General features: G+C 35.1%; 4 protein-coding genes across 6 annotated transcripts in view; all 4 read left to right on the top strand.

The window, feature by feature from the left end:
- The window catches only part of Alpha-man-ia (alpha-Mannosidase class I a), a 218,109-nt gene that overhangs the window by 122,264 nt on the left and 73,288 nt on the right, over nucleotides 1-22,557 (top strand). The window lies entirely within an intron of this gene.
- Nucleotides 5,995-9,207, top strand: LOC141445808 (uncharacterized). The gene is made up of 8 exons (XM_074111855.1): nucleotides 5,995-6,211; nucleotides 6,380-6,499; nucleotides 6,593-6,764; nucleotides 6,821-6,874; nucleotides 6,949-7,327; nucleotides 7,831-7,939; nucleotides 8,787-8,948; nucleotides 9,020-9,207. Exons 1-8 carry the CDS (start codon nucleotides 6,047-6,049, stop codon nucleotides 9,068-9,070), a joined length of 1,212 nt encoding a protein of 403 aa, XP_073967956.1. The 5' UTR covers nucleotides 5,995-6,046; the 3' UTR covers nucleotides 9,071-9,207.
- On the top strand, nucleotides 12,851-22,141 carry LOC139989637 (uncharacterized). The gene is made up of 10 exons (XM_072008113.1): nucleotides 12,851-13,214; nucleotides 18,306-18,829; nucleotides 19,013-19,132; nucleotides 19,210-19,327; nucleotides 19,677-19,938; nucleotides 20,458-20,595; nucleotides 20,742-20,823; nucleotides 21,136-21,281; nucleotides 21,421-21,553; nucleotides 21,624-22,141. Exons 2-10 carry the CDS (start codon nucleotides 18,665-18,667, stop codon nucleotides 21,672-21,674), a joined length of 1,215 nt encoding a protein of 404 aa, XP_071864214.1. The 5' UTR covers nucleotides 12,851-13,214; nucleotides 18,306-18,664; the 3' UTR covers nucleotides 21,675-22,141.
- On the top strand, nucleotides 13,208-18,245 carry LOC139989638 (uncharacterized). The gene is made up of 7 exons (XM_072008114.1): nucleotides 13,208-13,739; nucleotides 13,921-14,040; nucleotides 14,119-14,236; nucleotides 14,586-14,847; nucleotides 15,360-15,497; nucleotides 16,342-16,474; nucleotides 18,087-18,245. Exons 1-7 carry the CDS (start codon nucleotides 13,575-13,577, stop codon nucleotides 18,243-18,245), a joined length of 1,095 nt encoding a protein of 364 aa, XP_071864215.1. The 5' UTR covers nucleotides 13,208-13,574.

The raw sequence follows: 22,557 nt of genomic DNA, 5'->3' as shown, positions 1-22,557 counted from the left end.
ACTCTTTCACCAAATCTACAACAGAGAAAGCTTGTCATTTTCAGTCAATTCTACGATATACATTTTCAATCTTTTCAATTTTCAACTCCTGACAGTATTTCAACGATTCGCTAGTATTGTATTTTCAATCGTATGTATTATATTTGATTTTATCTATAATATCGTAATAATATCCTACATTGCGTTCCTTCATAGAGAATCAAACCCCAAAAGATCTAGCGCAAAAATAAATTCAGAAGAACAATGTTACTTACTCAAATGTTAACAGTAGCATTGGACGAGGAACAGATTTCAATGTTAATTATTGTGAAAATAAGGACACTCTGCATAGAGAAACCACTTCAGACGATAACAGTCATCACGAGTACGTATATTTTGTTGCCAAAAGCTGATGTTCCACATATTACGACTACTTGATACAAATCAAATTCGTAAACTGTTGATACCCCTCGACCATTGTTACTCTTTACCATGGAGGTGTTGCTGTGAAGTTCGCTGCGTCTGTGGAAATACTGCCGCCGCGATAAATTTTCTCCCTTCTAACACTTAAAGAAAAAAAAAAAAAAAATAAGACCAAACTGAAAATAAGGGAAAATATGCAGAGGAAAAAAATTGTACGTAGACTGTAATTTTCTCAAAGTGAGCATCTATTATGTATCAATTTCTTGGGAGGTGTTAATGACCTCGGTCGATACCGCGGAATGACTGCAATTTCCATGCATTATAAATTACTTCTATAGACATACGGCACGAACAAATTCAAGAGGAAAGAATAACAGTGGAAATAATAAATCGTGGCGAGGTGTTCTCGGATGATTCCTCGAGTTTTCCGCTCAGATGTCCTTTAGTTACCGAAGCGAGATGGACGTGTTCTACAGGCAGTACAACACGTATCGTATACTACTCAGTATCGTAGGACTGTGGCCATATCACAAATCGATTTACTCAACGATTCACAGAATATTGTTCTCTTTCATCATGTTCGCCTATGTAACTTTACAGGTAACCAGAATTCATTATTGTTATGCTTCCAATTTATGTACACCGTGACGTTCTATTGCAAACCTACTCGTTACAAATTCGTGAAAAGATAAATATGTTATTGTATCGATATTATACGACGATGTGGCGTCCTCCTTGACATAAAGAATTAACAGAATATGTTTTTAGGTACTATCGTTTTTACAATCTGACATTACATTTCGAGGTTGCATCCTAACGTTATCCGCCATCTGTCCAGTTATCGTCTTTTTTATGCGATATGTCTCTTCCGTAGCAATGTTCCCAGTGGTACGTGATGCCCTAATGTGAACTCTAGTTCCATTTTAGTGAACTAAAGTTCAACTATAGAGATTGATAAATATTTTTTTCATGTTGGTATAGACTAAATATATTTTTCACTATCTACGCACGATAGACACCACGCTGAAAAATCAACTTGAAGTTCAGATACTGATGAAATATGTCGATTATTCGACTTATATAATCTCCATTTTCTTATGTAAGAAGACATTTTCCATGTTCATAGAATTTGTACCTGTAGTCGCGATTACCTTAATGTCTGAATATTTACTTCGGAATATTATTGTAAACGTAAAATTGTGAAATTTCGTTTATGTGATTGGCTTTATTAGAGAAAACGAGGAATGCCGAATCCCTTGCACAAGTTTTGTGTCGAAATAATGTTCCTTTAAGACGATTATATGGTAAATATGTATTATTCAAAAGAGAAAAGTGAGACACTACTTCCGTTGTCGCGGTTACAAGACTAACATCATTTGCTAGTACAAAAACATTCGGATGCAAACATCATTGTATCATTAAACCACCCTCTTCTCATTTTAGGCTTATGTTGCATATGGATCTTATTTGTAGCGTGGCATGTTCTCGCACCAATAACGTTGGATCTGCTACTGCCTTTAAACGAATCTCGGAGACGTTATTTTGCCTACTTTGTAATGTTTTCTCACGACCGCATAGAGTATATTGATATGGTATGCGTGAATATCCTAGTTGTTAATATAATTGGAATATTGTCTTTGGCGGGTACGGAATTGCCGTTGGTTCTATTTGCCCACTACACGAGCGCGTTGTTCGACATAACTAGGTATGAATGAATGTGCAGAATTTTCTCTTTTTGACATGGTTGTTGCATGCAACAAATACCTTACAGCACTTACAACGTTACAATGGACATGATTGTCAGGTGAATATACGATGTCCGAAACATCTTAACAGTGCCATTTCAGGGGAGACGTGTTTCATAGCGGATGGTTAATATTGCTGTCATAGAATTTCAGTGAATTTATTTAATTGCGATTTTCCTAGCTCTCATTCTCGCGAAGGATCCTACTCAGACTTTCCAATTCTCCTCGTATGCGCTATATGTTTTCAGATGAAACTGTTTGTATGTATTCATATAGCGACAGTGTATTTTAGTCAAACGCAGCTTTCAAATCAGTCGACCCAAGAAGAATGGTTACCTGTGTGATCATTTATTTCTTGTAAATACATGTCAATACAGTCAATAGTGCGATATTTCGCAGGTTGTTAGTTGATTATGGTTAATTCAAACGATAGAAGGTGAAATTACTTGTCAGGTCATATTTGTCTAAAAATTTGTGCACGTTTTTAGCTATCGATTGCGAAAAACAATTGCGGATCTATCTTCGTCGAGGCAGATCGACCCGAATTTCAGGAACTTCCGGCATGTCGTGGACTGTCATAGGAAGACACTACAGTTGGTACATTCGACTATAATTAGTATTCGATGGTAGATATCTAAGCTGATCTCACTTTATTTTCCATGCGTTTCCTACCAACGTTTGTCGTGGAATTCATTCGCTGGATAAAGGTTCATCGATTACGCATTATCGAATTGCATGGTACAATATATTCCGCCATGTTCTGTGATTGTAGTTTCTTTCTCTGTGTATTTGCATCGAGTAAGTATCCGTTCATTCCTGTACGGTGTTGGGAAAATGTAAAATCTTCAATGAATGTAATGTATGAAACCATTCTCGAAGCTTTTAGACCTTCCCAATCTTTTCTTTTATAAGTGGTATATCGTAAAGTGAAATCTGAAAAGAAATACTATCTGCCACTGATTATAAATATATGTAGATAGTTCATACAAAGAACGTCAACGCCGGCCGAACATTTGAAATCCATTTGTTTTGTATAGAATTCTGATATTTCGAAGGAGAGTCAATTGAAATGTGTCCTTTATCGTTATTTTTGTTAGAATGAAACGAAAAAGGCATATAATGCCGAACGATTAAACACGATGGAAAAATTGACTCTTATTTATCCTATCTTTTTACAGCTTTCAAATGCTATAGCAAGTACGAATGATCAAACAGAACTCTTCGTCTGTGGCATATTCGTTATCTGTCATATAGTATTCTTGTACATATGTCACTATTCTGGACAAATTATAATAGATCGTAGTCTGAACGTGTTCAAGGAATCGTAAGCTCAAATTTGACTAAATGTGATTGTTCTATTGTTGTCTATTAAATAATTTTCTATTTGTCTAAATGTTCCCATTTATTAAATAAGTAATTCTGTTACAATACTAGAGCATTTTAAGAGATGCAACAATATGCAGGTACAATTCTACATGGTATTGCATGCCTATAGAAGCGCAGAAGTTGTTACTCTTTATCATGTTGAGGAGTTCAACGGAGAGTGTGATAAACATTTTCGGATTTTTTGTTGCTTCTCATGTCGGTTTTTCGAAGGTAATTTTTTCAGTCTGTTACTGTATAATCGGCGTCTGATATCTGCTATTCAAATGTTATTGGATTTCAGATGCTGAGAACGTCCGTCTCATATTTTACTATGATATACTCTCTTCAGTAGTGTTTCTCCAGCATCATTGACTTCACGATAGTTGTTGGTAGCAGTGGTACGAATTAATGTTTAGTAATAAATAATTTACATTAGTCACTGGTTTATGTTTCATTCTTCTGGAAAATCTGAAGTGGAATAGAATTTCGATTTTCAATTAATTTGACGCTTCTCATTTTTCACCCTTTTCTTGTCAAATACATTCAATGGAAAAGGTTCCATAGCATTATATCTTCAATCGCGTTTATTTCGAATGACAGACATAATGTTTGATTTTACTTAGAATACCGTATTAACGTTGTACATTGCGTTATTAGTACACAGAAAATGTAATTGCGAAGGAATGATTGCTATAATTATTAAAACAAGCGATATTTTAATATCTCTCTGATACTGGAATATTATGATGAGCAATGTTTTTCAAAGTTTGAACGGGATAAATGAACTCACGCATAATTCCGTAACCGAATATAAACGAAATTTTGGTAATTCTGGAATTCCTTTTCTGTAAAACATAGGAAATTTGACTTATGTTATTCTTTCCCTGTGACCGTATAAAACCAAAAATTGAATTTATGCTTGATTACATTCGTGTGATTCTCAATCGAGATTAAACGAGTATTTCTTTTCCTTTTCGGGATGATCGACAAGGTTTATGAGTTTAGAATCATTAAAATATTAGTGACTCTTATAATAACAATTTTTATGTAATTTCATACATTTCAACATTATAATACGAACTATTGAAATTATGAAAACATAGCATATTTTATATTTTCTTTAAAACCGAAATAACACGTCGTGCATGGATAAAATTCGCTTCACGATTTATAATTTAGGCAGATGGAATTTATAGTATCATAACATGCAGTTTATAATTTAAGTACATGGAAGTTATAGTTTCATAATATGCAGCACTTTTTCCATGATATATTGTTACGTCTTTGTATATATTTCATGATCCTTTGTTCCTATTTTTTTCACTACTAATAAGAAATTGTTAATTTGACGACAGAAGATTCTTATCAATTGTCCCATATATTAGTCACAGAATTCCTATAGAAAATCTGTTGTTGAACGATATCCGGTACTCATGTACCATTTCTAGCTCAAAATTTCACATAAATCTGGATATATTTTGAAAATTCCTGTTCTTAAATATCGTGATATTTAAATTGACAAGCGACGATAATGAAAATACCTGAATCATTTCTTCCTTCATAGAGTCAGTTGTTACTGTATATCCTTTGCTCATTTCTCGCGTATATCTAATTTTTCCGAATTATCTAATTATCTAATTTATCCGAATCGTTAGTCATCGTAGGTTCATGTCCATAACCTATCACAACTAAAATTAATTGCTGGTTGATCTTCTTTCTTTCTTTCGCCAAATTTGCAACAGAGCAAGCTTATCATTTTCAGTCAATTCTACGATGTTCATTTTCAATCTAGTGTATTATATTAGATTTTATCTCTAATATCGCATTAATATACTACACTGTGTTACTTCATAGAGAATCAAACGCTAAACGATCTAGCGGAAAAATAAATTAAGAAGAACAATATTACTTATTCAGATTTTAACAATAGCATTGGACGAAGAACAGATTGCACTGTTAACTATTATGGAATTAAGGACACTCTGTATAGAGGAACCACTTCAGACAATAACAGTCATCACGAGTACGTATATTTTTTTGCCAAAAGCTGATGTTTCACATATTACGACTACCTGATACAAATCCAATTCGTAAACTGTTGATATTCCTCGCCGGCTGTTCCTCTTTGTCAAATCCATTGAACAAAATGACGAAGGGAGCACACCAAGGAAGTGTCGCTGTGAAGTTCGCGGTGTCTGCGGAAATACTGTCGTCGCCACAAATGTTCGCTCTTCTAGCACCTAAAGATAAAAAAAGAAAAAAGATAAGACCAAACTAAAAATAAGGGAAAGTACGCAGAGGGAAACAAATTTTATGTAAATTGTAATTTTCTTAAAGTGAGCATCTTTTATGTATCAATTTCTTGGGGGGCGTTAATGTCCTCGGTCGATGGCGCGGAATGACTGTAATTTCCATGCATTATAAATTAGTTCTATAGACAGACGGCACGAACAAATTCAAGAGGAAACGATAATAGTGGAAATAACAAATGGTGGCGAGGTGTTTTCGGATGATTCCTGGAGTTTTCCGCACAGATGTTCTTCAGTGACCGTAGCCAGATGGACGTGTTCTACAGGCAGTACAACACTTATCGTATACTACTGAGTATCGTAGGACTCTGGCCATATCACAAGTCGATTTACTCGACGATTCACAGAATATCGATTTCTGTTATTATGCTCGCTTATATAGTTTTCGAGGTAACTAGAATTCATTATTGTTATGCCTGCAATTTATGTGCTCTGCGACGTTGTATTGAAAATATACTCGTTACAAATTCGTGAATAGATAAATATGTTATTGTATTAACACTATACAACGATGTGGCGTTCTTCCTGACATAAACAATTAAAAGAATATGTTTTTAGGTATTATTGCTTTTGAAATCTGATATTACATTTCGAGGTTGCATCGTTACGTTATCTACAACCTGTCCAGTTATGGTCATTTTCTTGCGTTATGTTACTTCCGTAGCAGTGTCCCCAGTGGTACGTGTTACTTTAATGTGAACTCTAGTTCAATTTTAGTGAACTAAGGTTCGACTATAGAGATTGATAAATATTCTTTTCATGTTGGTATAGACTAAATATGTTTTTCACTATCTACGCACGACACACACCATGCTGAAAGATCAACTTGAAGTTCAGATACTAATGAAACACGTCGATCATTCGGCTCATGTATTCTCCATTTTCTTATGTAAGAAAACATTTTCCATGTTCATAGAATTTGTACCTGTAGCCGCGATTACCTGAATGTCTGAATATTTCGTTCCGAATATTATGTAAACGTAAAATTATGAAATTTAGTTTGTGTGGTTGGCTTTATTAGAGAAAACGATGAATACCGAACCCCTTGCACAAGTTTTATGTGAGAAATAATGTTCCATTAAGACGATTATATGGTAAATTTGTATTATTCAAAAGAGAAAAGTGAGAAATTACTTTAGTTACTGCTGGTACGAGATTAACAGCATTTGCTAGTACAAAAGCGTTCGGATGCAAAGATATCATGCTATCATTAAACCATTCTCTTCCCATTTTAGGCTTATGTTGCTCGTGGACCTTATTCGGAGGGTTCTATGTCTTTACTCCGATAACGTTGGATCTGCTAATGCCTTTGAACCAATCTCGGAGACGTTATTTTTCCTACTTATCAATGTTTTCTCACGACCGCATAGAGTATGTTGATATGGTATACATGAATATTCTAGTTGTTTATACAATTGGACTTTTATGTGGGGCGGGTACGGAACTGACGTTGGCTGTGTTTGCCCATTGGATGTGCGGAATGTTCGAGATAACTAGGTATGAATGAAAATGCTGACTTTACCTCTTTTCATATGGTCATTGCGTGCAACAGACACCTTATAGCACTTACAACATTACAATGGTCATAATTGTCAGGTAAATATACTATATGCAAAACGTTCAAACAATACCATTTAAACGGGGGACGTGTATCGTTGTGGCTCGTTAATATTGCTGTTGTAGATTTTCAGAAAATTTATTTAATTGCGATTTATCGAACTCTCATTCTCAGACTTTCTTATTTTGCTCGTGTGTGCTGTATGTTTCGGATGAAGTTATTTGTATGTATTCATATGGCGACAATCTATTTTGGTCAATCGTAGCTTTCAAATAAATCGACCGAACAGAAATGGTTACCTGTGTGATAATTTAATTCTTATAAATACATCTCAATACAGTCAATAGTGCGATATTTCGCAGGCTATTGGCTGATTGGGGTTAATTCAAACGATCGAATGTGAAATTCCTTCTTGGGTTATATTTGTCTAAAAATTTCTGCACGTTTTTAGCTATCGATTGCGAAAAACAATTGCGTGTCTGTCTTCGTCGAAGCAGATCGCCTTAAACTTCAGGGACTTCCGCTACGTCGTGGACAATCATAGGAATACACTACAGTTGGTACATTCGACTATAATGAGTTTTCGATGATAGATATATAAGCTGATCCCACTTTACTTTCCATGCAATTCCTGCCGACATTTCTTGTGGAATTCATTCCCTTGGTAAAGTTTCATCAATTACGTATTATCGATTTACCCGATACATTATCTTCTGCCATCTGCTGTAGCCGTGTTGTCTGTTTCGGTGAGTTTGCATCGAGTAAGTATCCTTTCAGTCCTGCACGTTGTTGGGAGTAACCAAAATCCTCAATGAATGTAACGTATGAGAGCACATTCTGGAAGTTTTAAACTTCCTCTGTTCTTCTTCTTATAAATGGTTCACCGTAAAAGTGAAATCTGAAGAGGAATACTATCATTGGTTATGAATATATATAGATAGTTTATACACATTTCGTTAGCGTCGGCCGAATATTTGAGATCAATTTGTTGCACATAGAATTCAAATATTTCGAACGAGAGTAAACTGAAATGTGTCTTTTATTATTACTTTTGTTAGGATGATAGAATTTAGGAGAAAAGACACTCACATAATGCGGAACGATTGAACTGAATGAAAAAACTGATTCTAATTTATCCTAATGTTTTACAGCTTACTAAGACGATAACAGATGCGAAAGATCACAAAGAAATCTTCATCTGCATTTTTCTCCTTATTACTCATTTAGCGTTCTTGTACTTATGCTGCTATTCGGGACAAATTCTGATGGATCGTAGTCTGGACGTGTTCAGGGAATCGTAAGCTCAAATTTGACTAAATATGGTTGTTCTCTCGTTGTTGATGACATTACTTTCTATTTGTCTACATGTTTCTGTTTACTAATTAAGTAACACGATTTTAATACTAGTGTATATTAAGCGATACAACAATACGCAGGTATAATTCTACATGGTATTGCATGCCTGTAAAAGCGCAGAAGTTGTTACTCTTTATCATGTTGAGGAGTTCGACGGAAAGTGTGATAAACCTTTTCGGATTTTTCGTTGCTTCTCATGTCGGTTTCACGACGGTAATTTTTTTAAATCTGTTACTGTATTATCGTTATCGTATATCTGTTTGTTAATTGTTATCGCATTTCAGTTGCTGAGTACGTCTTTCTCGTACTTTACCGTGATATACTCGAATCAATAGAATGTTTTAATCATCATGGATTCTATGGTGTTGATAGCAGAGAAATTGTTACTAGAAGTCAGATTTCTGATAGTCAACTTGTGTATTTCCCGTTTTAATGAATAAAACTGACGTTTCTTCATTATGCTGTTTAAAATGCATACGTATATTACAATCTTTCACGAATCTTCTTTTATGAATGTATGTATTATATATGTCTTACGAGGCATTGTGAAATTTAATTAGTAGCATAATGGAACTTAACTATCTACAAGATTTCTTTCTTTACAGTTTACATTATGTGCAATTTACAATATTAATAAGCTTCGGCATTCAGTGAAACTTATATGTTTTAAGGTGGCCATTCGTTCTTTCCTTTCCACTCGTTATCTCAGTTTCCTGATAAATATATGTTCACAGTAAATGCCTTGTAACATCTCTATATATCTCACAGTCTCACAGACTAGTTTCAAATTTTACCATCCTGATTAAATCTCGTATCATCTTATAACACTTTTATGTAACTATAATTTGATGTCACCGAAAAACGCTTTATTTCGGAATAAGGATGCTCACCAATATTTTCATATATAAATATTTTCTATACTTGTGTCGTTAAATTAAATGTTAAACAATTACAAACCATCAAGCGATCTTTCCGTATACACTTTCTATTCCGTTTTGCACACTCGATACACTTTACTCCACGATGCAGCACGCACTGACGGGGACTGGCGAAAGGAATTAGGTGGAACACGCGTGCGCGTTTTCAGGAAGTGCGGGGAAAAGCTGAAAATGGTGCGAAAGACCGTCTGTGCACTCTGTAATTTACTTCATTCACCGATGTCTCGAAACACGCCCACTCCACTGTTATTATCGCACCCTTCCGACTCGTCCGCGGAAAACTTTCTCCTTATTTATAAAGAATTCCGGGGGATGGTTGAAACGAATATTTGTACGACACCACAAGCATCAAATATCTATTAGTTTCCGAGAAGCATGGACTTCCTTGGGAGCAAGTATTATAACATTAATCAGCAACTTCTACTGTTGACTGGCTTGTGGCCGTACGAAAAGTCCAAATTAACGATCATTCTCAACTTCTATATGCTGGCGGTCTTCATAGTTGGTTTGATCTTTCAGGTATACTTAATCCTCTTATAAGACGATTTGCTGAAAACACGACTTCGATATAACACGGTGGACAAATTGCGATAACCTGCCTATAACACGATATCCTTCTAACATGGTTTCGTTTACGATACGAATTAAGCGTGTTATGGAAGGATGGCCTGTATTTCCTTTAATCTTATAGTTTTCTGTGGTTGTTGCTATGGATTTTTCTTCGGTTTCTGTTGCAAGTTCAATCTATCATGAAATATTTTCGCCGACCAATGTAGATGTTATTGGACAATATGTTGGTAACAAACAATTGCAGCGGACGAATATTTTCGCCACGGTGTACAGCATTGACGACTTCGTTTTATGCTCATTTTATATTATATTTAACTATCGCTTTATGATTCAACGTAATTGAATCATTATAACATAATTGAAAGTGAAGATAATGTGTTAGATCCAAAAATGCAAGTCTTTTGAAAATAGCTGATAAATAATTTTGTTACGTCGGCCGACTCTCTACCTGGACGGGGCCTTGCATCGCACATGGCAACCATGTGTCTGCACCTCCTTACGGCATACTCTGAAGAATCTCAGGGACCGACCATAAATCTTAGAAAATCTCAACAAAGTTTCTCAGGTCGAACAAGGATCTTTTCAACGAAAGTAATTTCTAAGATCTCTGGTTTGTGTCCGGAAAACACTTAAAATTAGTTATTTGCACACGTGCGATGCTTCCCACTACCAACCTTCTATCGAGGGCGGCTAAGACCCCTCCTGGTCCACCAACAATCGTAATGGCCAATAGAAACAATGCCTATTACCCTCACTTTCCTAGCCAAAAAACTGTCATCTACGAATCCGATGATCCCGTGCGTTAGACACACCCTTTCCTAGCTCTCCTCTGACACAGCATCGTCACTCTCAGGGTAGTCCGTTTTCATCGTCCGAACAGTCAGTAAGTCTACCACGGTTCTACCTAACCCCAATCAATTCATTTGCAAAGTCTAACTATCGCATCGAGACATATCGTCAAATCGGGTCCTATCTCTGTAACGCATAATCTATACTCATCGTCAAATACCTGTAACGCTCATAATATTGTAATCCATCGTTGAATATATCACATTAACCTGTTAACACAGTGTTAATTTCAATTAACCACCCCTGTTATCCTAACCGAAACACGGGGAACGACTACTTCGCGGCGTCGATTAGCCTAATCGTAGCGAGAATTTACGCCTCTCGCTGACGCGTTTTCCTCGCGACCGCGTCTCTCCGCGAACGGTCGTAACAAATTTTATGGAAGGAAAAAGTATAATTATTAAGGCAAGCAATATCTTAACATATTTCTGACACTGGAATATTATGACGAGTAATGTTTTTCAAAGTTTGAATGTCTTTAAAAGAACACAGGCATAATTCCGAAACCGAATATAAACACAATTGTGGCAATATTGGAATTCCTATACTGTAAAGCGTCGAAAATGCGACTTATGTCATTTTTTCCCTGTGATCGTGTAAAACCAAAAATTGAACTTATATTTCTTTTCTTTTTCGGGAATGGTCAAACAGGTTTACGAGTTTAGAATATTATTGACTCTTATAATAACAACTTTTATGTTATTCCATACATTTCAACATCACAATACGAACTATTGAAATTATTAAAATATACCATATTTTATATTTTTTTTTAAACTGAAATAACACGTCATGCATAGAAAAATTCACTTGATGGTTTATAATTTAGGCAAATGGAATTTATAGTATCATAACATGCAGCACTTTTTTCATGATATATTGTTACGTCTTTGTATATATTTGATAATCATTCGCTGCATTCTTTTTTTTCAGAACTAATAATAAATTCTTAGTTTGACGAGAGAAGATTCTTTTCAATTATCCCGCATATTAGTCACAGAATTCCTATAGAAAATCTACATTTGAACGATATCCGGTGCTCATAAAATTTCCAGCTTGAAATTTCACGAAATTCTGGATATATATTGAAAATTGCTTTTCTCAAATATGGAGATATCTAAATCAACAGTTGACAATAATGAGAATACCTGAATCATTTCTTCCTTCATAGGGTCAGTGGTTGTTGTATATCCTTTGCCCATTTCTCGCGTATATCTAATTTTTCCGAATTATCTAATTATCCAATTTATCCGAATCGTTAGTTATCGTAAAGTCATGACCATATCACAACTGATATTAATTGCTGGTTCATCTTCTATTCTTTCACCAAATCTGCAACAGAGAAAGGAAAAAAAAATTTTCCCTCTGTTACGTATTTATTTGTTTTAAGTCAAGTTGAGATTGAAATTGGTAGTTGCTGCCACCAGAAATAGTCCAAGGACTATTTCAAATTTTTATTTATTTCAAACGTTACGGGTAGCGTCGACTAGAGTTTGGTGCTACTGGCAAAACCGATTCCACTTTTCGGCTAACCTGCTATGTGCAGGGATACTAGCACGGAAGAGGATTAAAGCTGGTTGAAAGTAGTTTAACAATATCTAATGATTTATTCAAATCTTGCTCGATTTTGATATTGACAATTGACTGACAGATATAAAATTCTTCGGTTGACAAAATGATAACTAACTCTTTGAATGCTAATTATTCGGTTGACGAACGCTTATAATTTTCAGTCAATTCTACGATGTTCATTTTCAATCGACATTGCGTTATCGACCTACATTGCGTTACTTCATAGAGAATTAAACGCCAAACCAGCATTTCTCTAGCGTGAAAATAAACTAAGAATAACAGTACAACTTGCTCAGACGTTAACAATAGCATTTGACGAAGAACAGATTGCAATGTTAATTATTGTGATAATAAGGACATTCTGCATAGAAGAACCACTTCAGACAATAATTGTCATGAGGAGTGGGTATATATTGTTGCAAGAAGCTGATGTTTCACATATTACGACTACCTGATATAAATCCAATTCGTAAACTGTTGATATTCCACGCCGGCTGTTCCTCTTTGTCAAATCCATTGAACAAAATGACGAAGGGAGCACACCAAGGAAGTGTCGCTGTGAAGTTCGCGGTGTCTGCGGAAATATTGTCGTCGCCACAAATTTTCGCTCTTCTAACACCTAAAGATAAAAAAAGAAAAAAGATAAGACCAAACTGAAAATAAGGAAAAATATACAGAGGAAAAAAATTGTATGTAAACTGTAATTTTCTCAAAGTGAGCCTATTATGTATCAATTTCTTGGGAGGCGTTAATGACCTCGGTCGATGCCGCGGAATGACTGTAATTTCCATGCATTATAAATTAGTTCTATAGCCAGACGGTACGAACAAATTCAAGAGGAAACGATAACAGTGGGAATAATAAATCGTTGCGAGGTGTTGTCGGATGATTCCTCGAGTTTTCCGCACAGATGTCCTTTAGTTACGGAAGCGAGATGGACGTGTTCTACAGGCAGTACAACACTTATCGTATACTACTGAGTATCGTAGGACTCTGGCCATACCACAAGTCAGTCTACTCAACGATTCACAGAATATCGATCTCTGTCACTCTGTTCGCCTTTATTGTTTTCCAGGTAAGCAGAATTCATTATTTTTATGCTCTCAATCTATGTACACCGCGACGTTTTATTGCGAATCTACTCGTTACAATTTATGGGACGAAGAATTTGTGGAAAGATAAATATGTTATTGTGTTAACACTATATAAGGATATGCCCATTTTTGACACAAAGAATTAACATAATATGTTTATAGGTACTATCGCTTTTTAAAGCTGGTATTACATTTCGAGGTTGCATCGTAACGTTATCAGCCACCTGTCCAGTTATGATCTTTTTTATGCGATATGTCTCTTCCGTAGCAATGTTCTCAGTGGTACGTGATGCTCTAAAGTGAACTTTGAGAAGTTCAGCTAAACAGATTCATATATATATTTTTTTCATGTTGGTATAGACTAAGTATATTTTTGACAATCTACGAACGATAGACACCATGCTGAAAGATGAACTTGAAGTTCAGATACTGATGAAATACATCGACTATTCGACTTACATAATCTCCATTTTCCTATGTAAGAAAACATTTTCTATGCTCGTAGAATTTGTCAATGTAGTCGCGATTACCTTAATGTCTGAAGATTTCCTCCCGAATATTACGTAAACGTAAAATTGTGAAACTTCGTTTATGTGATTGGCTTTATTAGAAAAAACGATGAATGGTGAATCCTTTGCACATCACGAAATTTTGTGACAGAAATACTGTTCCTTTAATACGATAATATGGTAAATACGTGTTATTCAAAAGAGAAAAGTGAGAAACGACTTCCGTTGTCGCGGTTACGAGACTAACATCATTTGCTACTGCAAAAACATTCGGATGCAAAGATATGCTATCATTAAAACATTCTCCTCTCATTTTAGGCCTATGTTGCTCGTGGACCTTATTCACAGCGTCGTATGTTTTCGCTCCGATAACGTTGGATCTGCTACTGCCTTTGAACGAATCTCGAGGACGTTATTTTTCCTACTTAACAATGTTTTCACACAATCGGGTAGAATATGTCGATATCGTATACGTGAATATCCTAGTTGTTTATACAATTGGATTGTTGTGTCTGGCGGGTACGGAACTGTTGATGCCTGTGTTTGCCCACTGGATGTGCGGAATGTTCGAGATAACTAGGTATGAATGAAAATGCTGACTTTTCCTCCTTTTATATGGTCATTGCGTGCAACAGACACCTTACAACACTTAGAACGTTACAATGGCCATGATGGTCTGGTAAATATATAATATGCAAAACATTCAAACAATACCATTTAAACGGAGAACGTGTTTCACAGCGGACCATTAATATTGCTGTCATAGAATTTCAGTAAATTTATTTAATTGCAATTTATCGAACTCTCATTCTCAGACTTTCCTATTTTGCTCGTATGTGCTGTATGTTTCGGATGAAGTTATTTGTATGTATTCATATGGCGACAATCTATTTTAGTCACTCGTAGCTTTCAAATAAATCGACCGAACAGAAATGGTTACCTGTGTGATCATTTAATTCTTATAAATATATCTCAATACAGTCAATAGTGCGATATTTCGCAAGTTGTTAGCTGATTATGGTTAATTCAAACGATAGAAGGTGAAATTACTTGTCAGGTCATATTTGTCTAAAAATTTGTGCACGTTTTTAGCTATCGATTGCGAAAAACAATTGCGGATCTATCTTCGTCGAGGCAGATCGACCCGAATTTCAGGAACTTCCGGCATGTCGTGGACTGTCATAGGAAGACACTACAGTTGGTACATTCGACTATAATTAGTATTCGATGGTAGATATCTAAGCTTATTTCACTTTATTTTCCATGCGTTTCCTACCAACGTTTGTCGTGGAATTCATTCGCTGGATAAAGGATCATCGATTACGCAGTATCGAATTTCATGCTACATTATATTCCGCCATGTTCTGTGATTGTAGTTTCTTTGTCTACGTATTTGCATCGAGTAAGTATCCGTTCATTCCTGTACGGTGTTGGGAAAATGTAAAATCTTCAATGAATGTAATGTATGAAACCATTCTCGAAGCTTTTAGACCTTCCCAATCTTTTCTTTTATAAATGGTACATCGTAAAGTAAAATCTGAAAAGAAATACTATCTGCCACTGATTATAAATATATGTAGATAGTTCATACAAAGAACGTCAGCGCCGGCCGAACATTTGAAATCCATTTGTTTTGTATAGAATTCTGATATTTCGAAGGAGAGTCAATTGAAATGTGTCCTTTATCGTTATTTTTGTTAGAATGATAGAATTTACGAAAAAGGCACATAATGCCGAACGATTAAACACGATGGAAAAATTGACTCTAATTTATCCTATCTTTTTACAGCTTTCAAATGCTATAGCAAGTACGAATGATCAAACAGAAATCTTCGTCTGTGGCATGTTCGTTATCTGTTATATAGTAATCTTGTACATATGTCACTATTCTGGACAAATTATAATAGATCGTAGTCTGAACGTGTTCAAGGAATCGTAAGCTCAAATTTGACTAAATGTGATTGTTCTACTGTTGTCTATTAAATAATTTTCTATTTGTCTAAATGTTCCCATTTATTAAATAAGTAATACTATTACAACACTAGAGTATTTTAAGAGATGCAACAATATGCAGGTACAATTCTACATGGTATTGCATGCCTATAGAAGCGCAGAAGTTGTTACTCTTTATCATGTTGAGGAGTTCAACGGAGAGTGTGTTAGACGTTTTGGGATTTTTCGTTGCTTCGCATATCGGTTTTTCGAAGGTAATTTTTTCAGTCTGTTACTGTATAATCGTTGTCTGATATCTGCTAGTCAAGTGTTATTATATTTCAGATGTTAAGTACGTCCGTCTCATACTTTACTATGATATACTCTCTACAATAAAAGTTCTCCAGCATCATTGACTGTGCGATAGTTGTTGATAGCAGTGATTCGAATTAATAGTTAATAATGCATAATTTAATAATAAATAATTTACATTAGTCATTGGTTTATATTTTATTCTTCTGGAAATTCTAAAGTGAAATAGAACGCCGATTTTCAATTAATTTTACGTTTCCTATTTTTCACCCTTTTCATGTCAAATGCATTCAATAGAGAAGAGTCTGTAGCATTATATTTTCAATCGCGTGTATTTCGAATGATAGACATAATATTTGCTTTTACTTAAAAGATCATATTAATGTTGTACATTGCGTTATTAGTACACAGAAAATATATTTATGAATGAATAATTAGTATAATTATTAATACAAGCAATGTTTTAATATCTCCCTCATACTGGAATACCTTGACGAGCACTGTTTTTCAAAGTTTGAATGGGATAATAGAACAGGCATAATTCCGCAAACGAATAAAAATACAATTTTGGAAATGTTAGAATTCGTTTCCTGTAAAACGTAGGAAATGTGACTTATGATGCTCTTTCTCTGTGATTTTTATCTCCAACCAAAAATAGAAGTTACGTTTGATTTTTTCGTGCGATCATCCATAGATCGATCCAACGAATATTTCTTTTCCGTTTCGGAATGGTCGAAAATGTTTATGAGTTTAGATTCGTTAATCCTTATGTAATTTTCAGTATGATAATTCCAGTTATTGTAATTATTAAAATATAGCATATTTCATATTTTTTTTGAAAAATGAAATAACTCCTCGTGCTTAGATAAAATTCTTCTGACGCTTTATAATCTAGGTACATAGAAGTTATAATATGATAATATGCAGCACATTTTCCATGACGTATTATTACGCCACACTATATATATTGCGAGAACATTCGTTGCTATTTTTTTCAGCACTAATAATAACTTCTTAATTTGACGATAGCAGATTTTGCTCAATTGTCCCGTATGCTAGACACAGAATTCCTATAGAAAATCTGCTGTTAGACGATATCTGGAGCTCATAAAATAAGTGTACTATTTTTAGCTTGAAATTTCACAAAAATTTGGATATTTTCAAAATTCTTCTTCTCAAATATTGTGATAACTAAATTAACAATTGACAATAATGAGAATACCTGAGAGTCTTTTCTTCCTTGATAGGATCAGTCGTTGTTTTATATCTTTTGTCCATTCTTCGCTTATCTCTTATTTTTTCAAATTACCCGCTAATCATCGTAAAATTGTGTCCATAACCAATCACTACGGAAATTAATTACTGGATCATCGTCTATTCTTTCGCCATATCTGCAACACAGAAAGTTTGTCATTTTCAATCAGCTGTACGATATTCATTGTCAATCGTGTGTATTATATTAGATTTTACGTATAATATCGCTTTAGTATCCTACATTGTGTTACTTCATAGAAAATCAAACGCCAAACAATCTAGCGCCAAAATAAATTAAGAAGGACAATCTTACTTACTCAGATGTTAACAATAGCATTGGACGAAGAACAGATTGCAATGTTAATTATTGTGAAAATAAGGACACTCTGCATAGAGGAACTACTTCAGACGATAACAGTCATCACGAGTACGTATATTTTCTTGCCAAAAGCTGATGTTCCACATATTACGACTACTTGATACAAATCAAATTCGTAAACTGTTGATACCCCTCGACCATTGTTACTCTTTACCATGGAGGTGTTGCTGTGAAGTTCGCTGCGTCTGTGGAAATACTGCCGCCGCGATAAATTTTCCCCCTTCTAACACTTAAAGAAAAAAAAAAAAAAATAAGACCAAACTGAAAATAAGGGGAAATATGCAGAGGACAAAAATTGTACGCAGACTGTAATTTTCTCAAAGTGAGCATCTATTATGTATTAATTTCTTGGGAGGCGTTAATGACCTCGGTCGATGCCGCGGAATGACTGTAATTTCCATGCATTATAAATTAGTTCTATAGACAGACGGTACGAACAAATTCAGGAGGAAACGATAACAGGGGGAATAATAAATCGTTGCGAGGTGTTGTCGGATGATTCCTCGAGTTTTCCGCACAGATGTCCTTTAGTTACGGAAGCGATATGGACGTGTTCTACAGGCAGTACAACAGTTATCGTATACTACTGAGTATCGTAGGACTCTGGCCATACCACAAGTCAGTCTACTCGACGATTCACAGAATATCAATCTCTGTCACTTTGTTCGCCTTTATTGTTTTCCAGGTAAGCAGAATTCATTATTTTTATGCTCTCAATCTATGTACACCGCGACGTTTTATTGCGAATCTACTCGTTACAATTTATGGGACGAAAAATTTGTGGAAAGATAAATATGTTATTGCGTTAACACTATATAAGGATATGCCCTTTTTCTTGACATAAAGAATTAACATAATATGTTTATAGGTACTATCGCTTTTTAAAGCTGGTATTACATTTCGAGGTTGCATCGTAACGTTATCAGCCACCTGTCCAGTTATGGTCTTTTTTATGCGATATGTCTCTTCCGTAGCAATGTTCCCAGTGGTACGTGATGCTCTAACGTGAACTTTGAGAAGTTCAGCTAAACAGATTCATATATATATTTTTCCATGTGGGTACAGAATATATATCTTTTTGACAATCTACGAACGATAGACACCATGCTGAAAGATGAACTTGAAGTTCAGATACTGATGAAATACATCGACTATTCGACTTACATAATCTCCATTTTCCTATGTAAGAAAACATTTTCTATGCTCGTAGAATTTGTCAATGTAGTCGCGATTACCTTAATGTCTGAAGATTTCCTCCCGAATATTACGTAAACGTAAAATTGTGAAACTTCGTTTATGTGATTGGCTTTATTAGAGAAAACGATGAATGGTGAATCCTTTGCACATCACGAAATTTTGTGACAGAAATACTGTTCCTTTAATACGATAATGTGGTAAATACGTGCTATTCAAGAGACAAAAGTGAGAAACTACTTCCGTTGTCGCGGTTACGAGACTAACATCATTTCCTACTGCAAAATCATTCGGATGCAAAGATATGCTATCATTAAAACATTCTCCTCTCATTTTAGGCCTATGTTGCTCGTGGACCTTATTCACGGCGTCGTATGTTTTCGCTCCGATAACGTTGGATCTGCTACTGCCTTTGAACGAATCTCGAGGACGTTATTTTTCCTACTTAACAATGTTTTCACACAATCGGGTAGAGTATGTCGATATCGTATACGTGAATATCCTAGTTGTTTATACAATTGGATTGTTGTGTCTGGCGGGTACGGAACTGTTGCTAACTGTGTTTGCCCACTGGATGTGCGGAATGTTCGAGATAACTAGGTATGAATGAAAATGCTGACTTTTCCTCCTTTTATATGGTCATTGCGTGCAACAGACACCTTAGAACGTGCAGCACTTAGAACGTTACAATGGCTATGATGGTCTGATAAGTATATAATATGCAAAACATTCAAACAATGCCATTTAAACGGAGAACGTGTTTCATAGCGGACCGTTAATATTGATGTCATAGAATTTCAGTAAATTTATTTAATTACGATTTACCTATCTCACATTCTCAGGCTTTTCCATTTTCCCCGTCTGTGCTGTATGTTTCAGATGAACTTGTTTGTATGTATTCATATGGCGACAATCTATTTTAGTCAATCGCAGCTTTCAAATAAATCGGCCGAACAGAAATGGTTACCTGTGTGATTATTTAATTCTTATAAATATATCTCAATACAGTCAATAGTGCGATATTTCGCAGGTTGTTAGCTGATTATGATTAATTCAAACGATAGAAGGTGAAATTACTTGTCAGGTCATATTTGTCTAAAAATTTCTGCACGTTTTTAGCTATCGATTGCGAAAAACAATTGCGGATCTATCTTCGTCGAGGCAGATCGACCCGAATTTCAGGAACTTCCGGCATGTCGTGGACTGTCATAGGAAGACACTACAGTTGGTACATTCGACTATAATTAGTATTCGATGGTAGATATCTAAGCTGATCTCACTTTATTTTCAATGCGTTTCCTACCAACGTTTGTCGTGGAATTCATTCGCTGGATAAAGTTTCATCGATTACGTATTATCGAATTCCATGCTACATTATATTCCGCCATGTTCTGTGATTGTAGTTTCTTTGTCTACGTGTTTGCATCGAGTAAGTATCCGTTCATTCCTGTACGGTGTTGGGAAAATGTAAAATCTTCAATGAATGTAATGTATGAAACCATTCTCGAAGCTTTTAGACCTTCCCAATCTTTTCTTTTATAAATGGTACATCGTAAAGTAAAATCTGAAAAGAAATACTATCTGCCACTGATTATAAATATATGTAGATAGTTCATACAAAGAACGTCAGCGCCGACCGAACATTTGAAATCCATTTGTTTTGTATAGAATTTTTATCATTTATCAGTTTTATCATTATTTTTGTTAGAATGATAGAATTTACAAAAAAAAGAACACAATGCCGAACGATTAAAGACGATGGAAAAATTGACTCTAATTTATCCTATCTTTTTACAGCTTTCAAATGCTATAGCAAGTTCGAATGATCAAACAGAAATCTTCATCTGTGGCATATTCGTTATCTGTCATATAGTAATCTTGTACATATGTCACTATTCTGGACAAATTATAATAGATCGTAGTCTGAACGTGTTCAAGGAATCGTAAGCTCAAATTTGACTAAATGTGATTGTTCTATTGTTGTCTGTTAAATAATTTTCTATTTGTCTAAATGTTCCCATTTATTAAATAAGTAATTCTGTTACAATACTAGAGTATTTTAAGAGATGCAACAATATGCAGGTACAATTCTACATGGTATTGCATGCCTATAGAAGCGCAGAAGTTGTTACTCTTTATCATGTTGAGGAGTTCAACGGAGAGTGTGATAGACCTTTTCGGATTTTTCGCTGCTTCTCATGTCGGTTTTTCGAAGGTAATTTTTTCAGTCTGTTACTGTATAATCGGCGTCTGATATCTGCTATTCAAATGTTATTGGATTTCAGATGCTAAGAACGTCCGTCTCATACTTTACTATGATATACTCTCTTCAGTAGAATTTTTCCAGCATAATTTACTGTACTGTAATTGTAATAGTTGTTGATAGTAGTGACTGTGTTGAATTAGTATTTAATAATAAATAATTTAATAATATATAATTTACATTAATCATTGCTGTATATTTCATTCTTCTAGGAATTCTGAATTGGAATAGAATTTTGACTTTCAATTAATTTTACTCTTCCCATTTTTCACTCTTTTCATGTCAAATACATTCAATGGAAAAAATTCCATAGCATTATATCTTTAGTCGCGTTTATTTCGAATGACAGACATAATGTTTCATTTTACTTAAAATATCGTATTAACATTGTACATTGCGTTATTAGTACACAGAAGATGTAATTGCGAACGAATAATTGGTATAAGAATTAAGGCAAACGATATTTTAATATCTCTCTGATACTGGAATACTGTGACAAGCACTGGTTTTCAAAGTTTGAACGAAGTAAAAGAACACACGCATTATTCAAATCATTCGATACACTTCACTCCACGATGCAACACACACTGGCGAGGACGTGCAAAAGGGATGAGGCCATACACGCGTGCGCGTCCTCAGGAAAAGTGGAGAAAAACTGTAAATGGTGCGAAAGACCGTCTGTGCACTCTATAATTTACTTAATTCACCGATGTCTCGAAACACGTGCACTCCACTGTTATTATCGCACCCTTCCGACTCGTCCGCGGAAAACTTTCTCCTTATTTATAGAAACTTCCGGGGGATGGTTGAAACGAATATTTGTACGGCACCACAAGCATCAAATATCTGTTAGTTTCCGAGAAGCATGGACTTCCTTGGGAGCAAGTATTATAACATTAATCAGCAACTTCTACTGTTGACTGGCTTGTGGCCGTACGAAAAGTCCAAATTAACGA

Source organism: Bombus fervidus, chromosome 8 (genome assembly GCF_041682495.2).
Source record: "Bombus fervidus isolate BK054 chromosome 8, iyBomFerv1, whole genome shotgun sequence".
In the NCBI taxonomy this organism is placed as follows: Eukaryota; Metazoa; Arthropoda; class Insecta; order Hymenoptera; family Apidae; genus Bombus; species Bombus fervidus.
Note: the sequence above shows the minus strand (reverse complement) of the source record. Positions and strands in the feature narration are given on the sequence as shown.

Bases quoted from the DNA above. Each gene is read 5' to 3' on its own strand.
- LOC141445808 (XM_074111855.1), top strand. From the start codon at position 6,047: ATGTTCTTCAGTGACCGTAGCCAGATGGACGTGTTCTACAGGCAGTAC. The intron at 6,875-6,948 runs GTTTTATGTGAG...GAGAAAAGTGAG, and splicing joins ATACCGAACCCCTTGCACAA to AAATTACTTTAGTTACTGCT. The intron at 8,949-9,019 runs GTAATTTTTTTA...ATCGCATTTCAG, and splicing joins CTCATGTCGGTTTCACGACG to TTGCTGAGTACGTCTTTCTC.
- LOC139989638 (XM_072008114.1), top strand. From the start codon at position 13,575: ATGTCCTTTAGTTACGGAAGCGAGATGGACGTGTTCTACAGGCAGTAC. The intron at 14,041-14,118 runs GTACGTGATGCT...ATGTTGGTATAG, and splicing joins CCGTAGCAATGTTCTCAGTG to ACTAAGTATATTTTTGACAA. The intron at 14,237-14,585 runs GTAAGAAAACAT...CTCTCATTTTAG, and splicing joins CATAATCTCCATTTTCCTAT to GCCTATGTTGCTCGTGGACC.
- LOC139989637 (XM_072008113.1), top strand. From the start codon at position 18,665: ATGTCCTTTAGTTACGGAAGCGATATGGACGTGTTCTACAGGCAGTAC. The intron at 21,282-21,420 runs GTAAGCTCAAAT...AACAATATGCAG, and splicing joins CTGAACGTGTTCAAGGAATC to GTACAATTCTACATGGTATT. The intron at 21,554-21,623 runs GTAATTTTTTCA...ATTGGATTTCAG, and splicing joins CTCATGTCGGTTTTTCGAAG to ATGCTAAGAACGTCCGTCTC.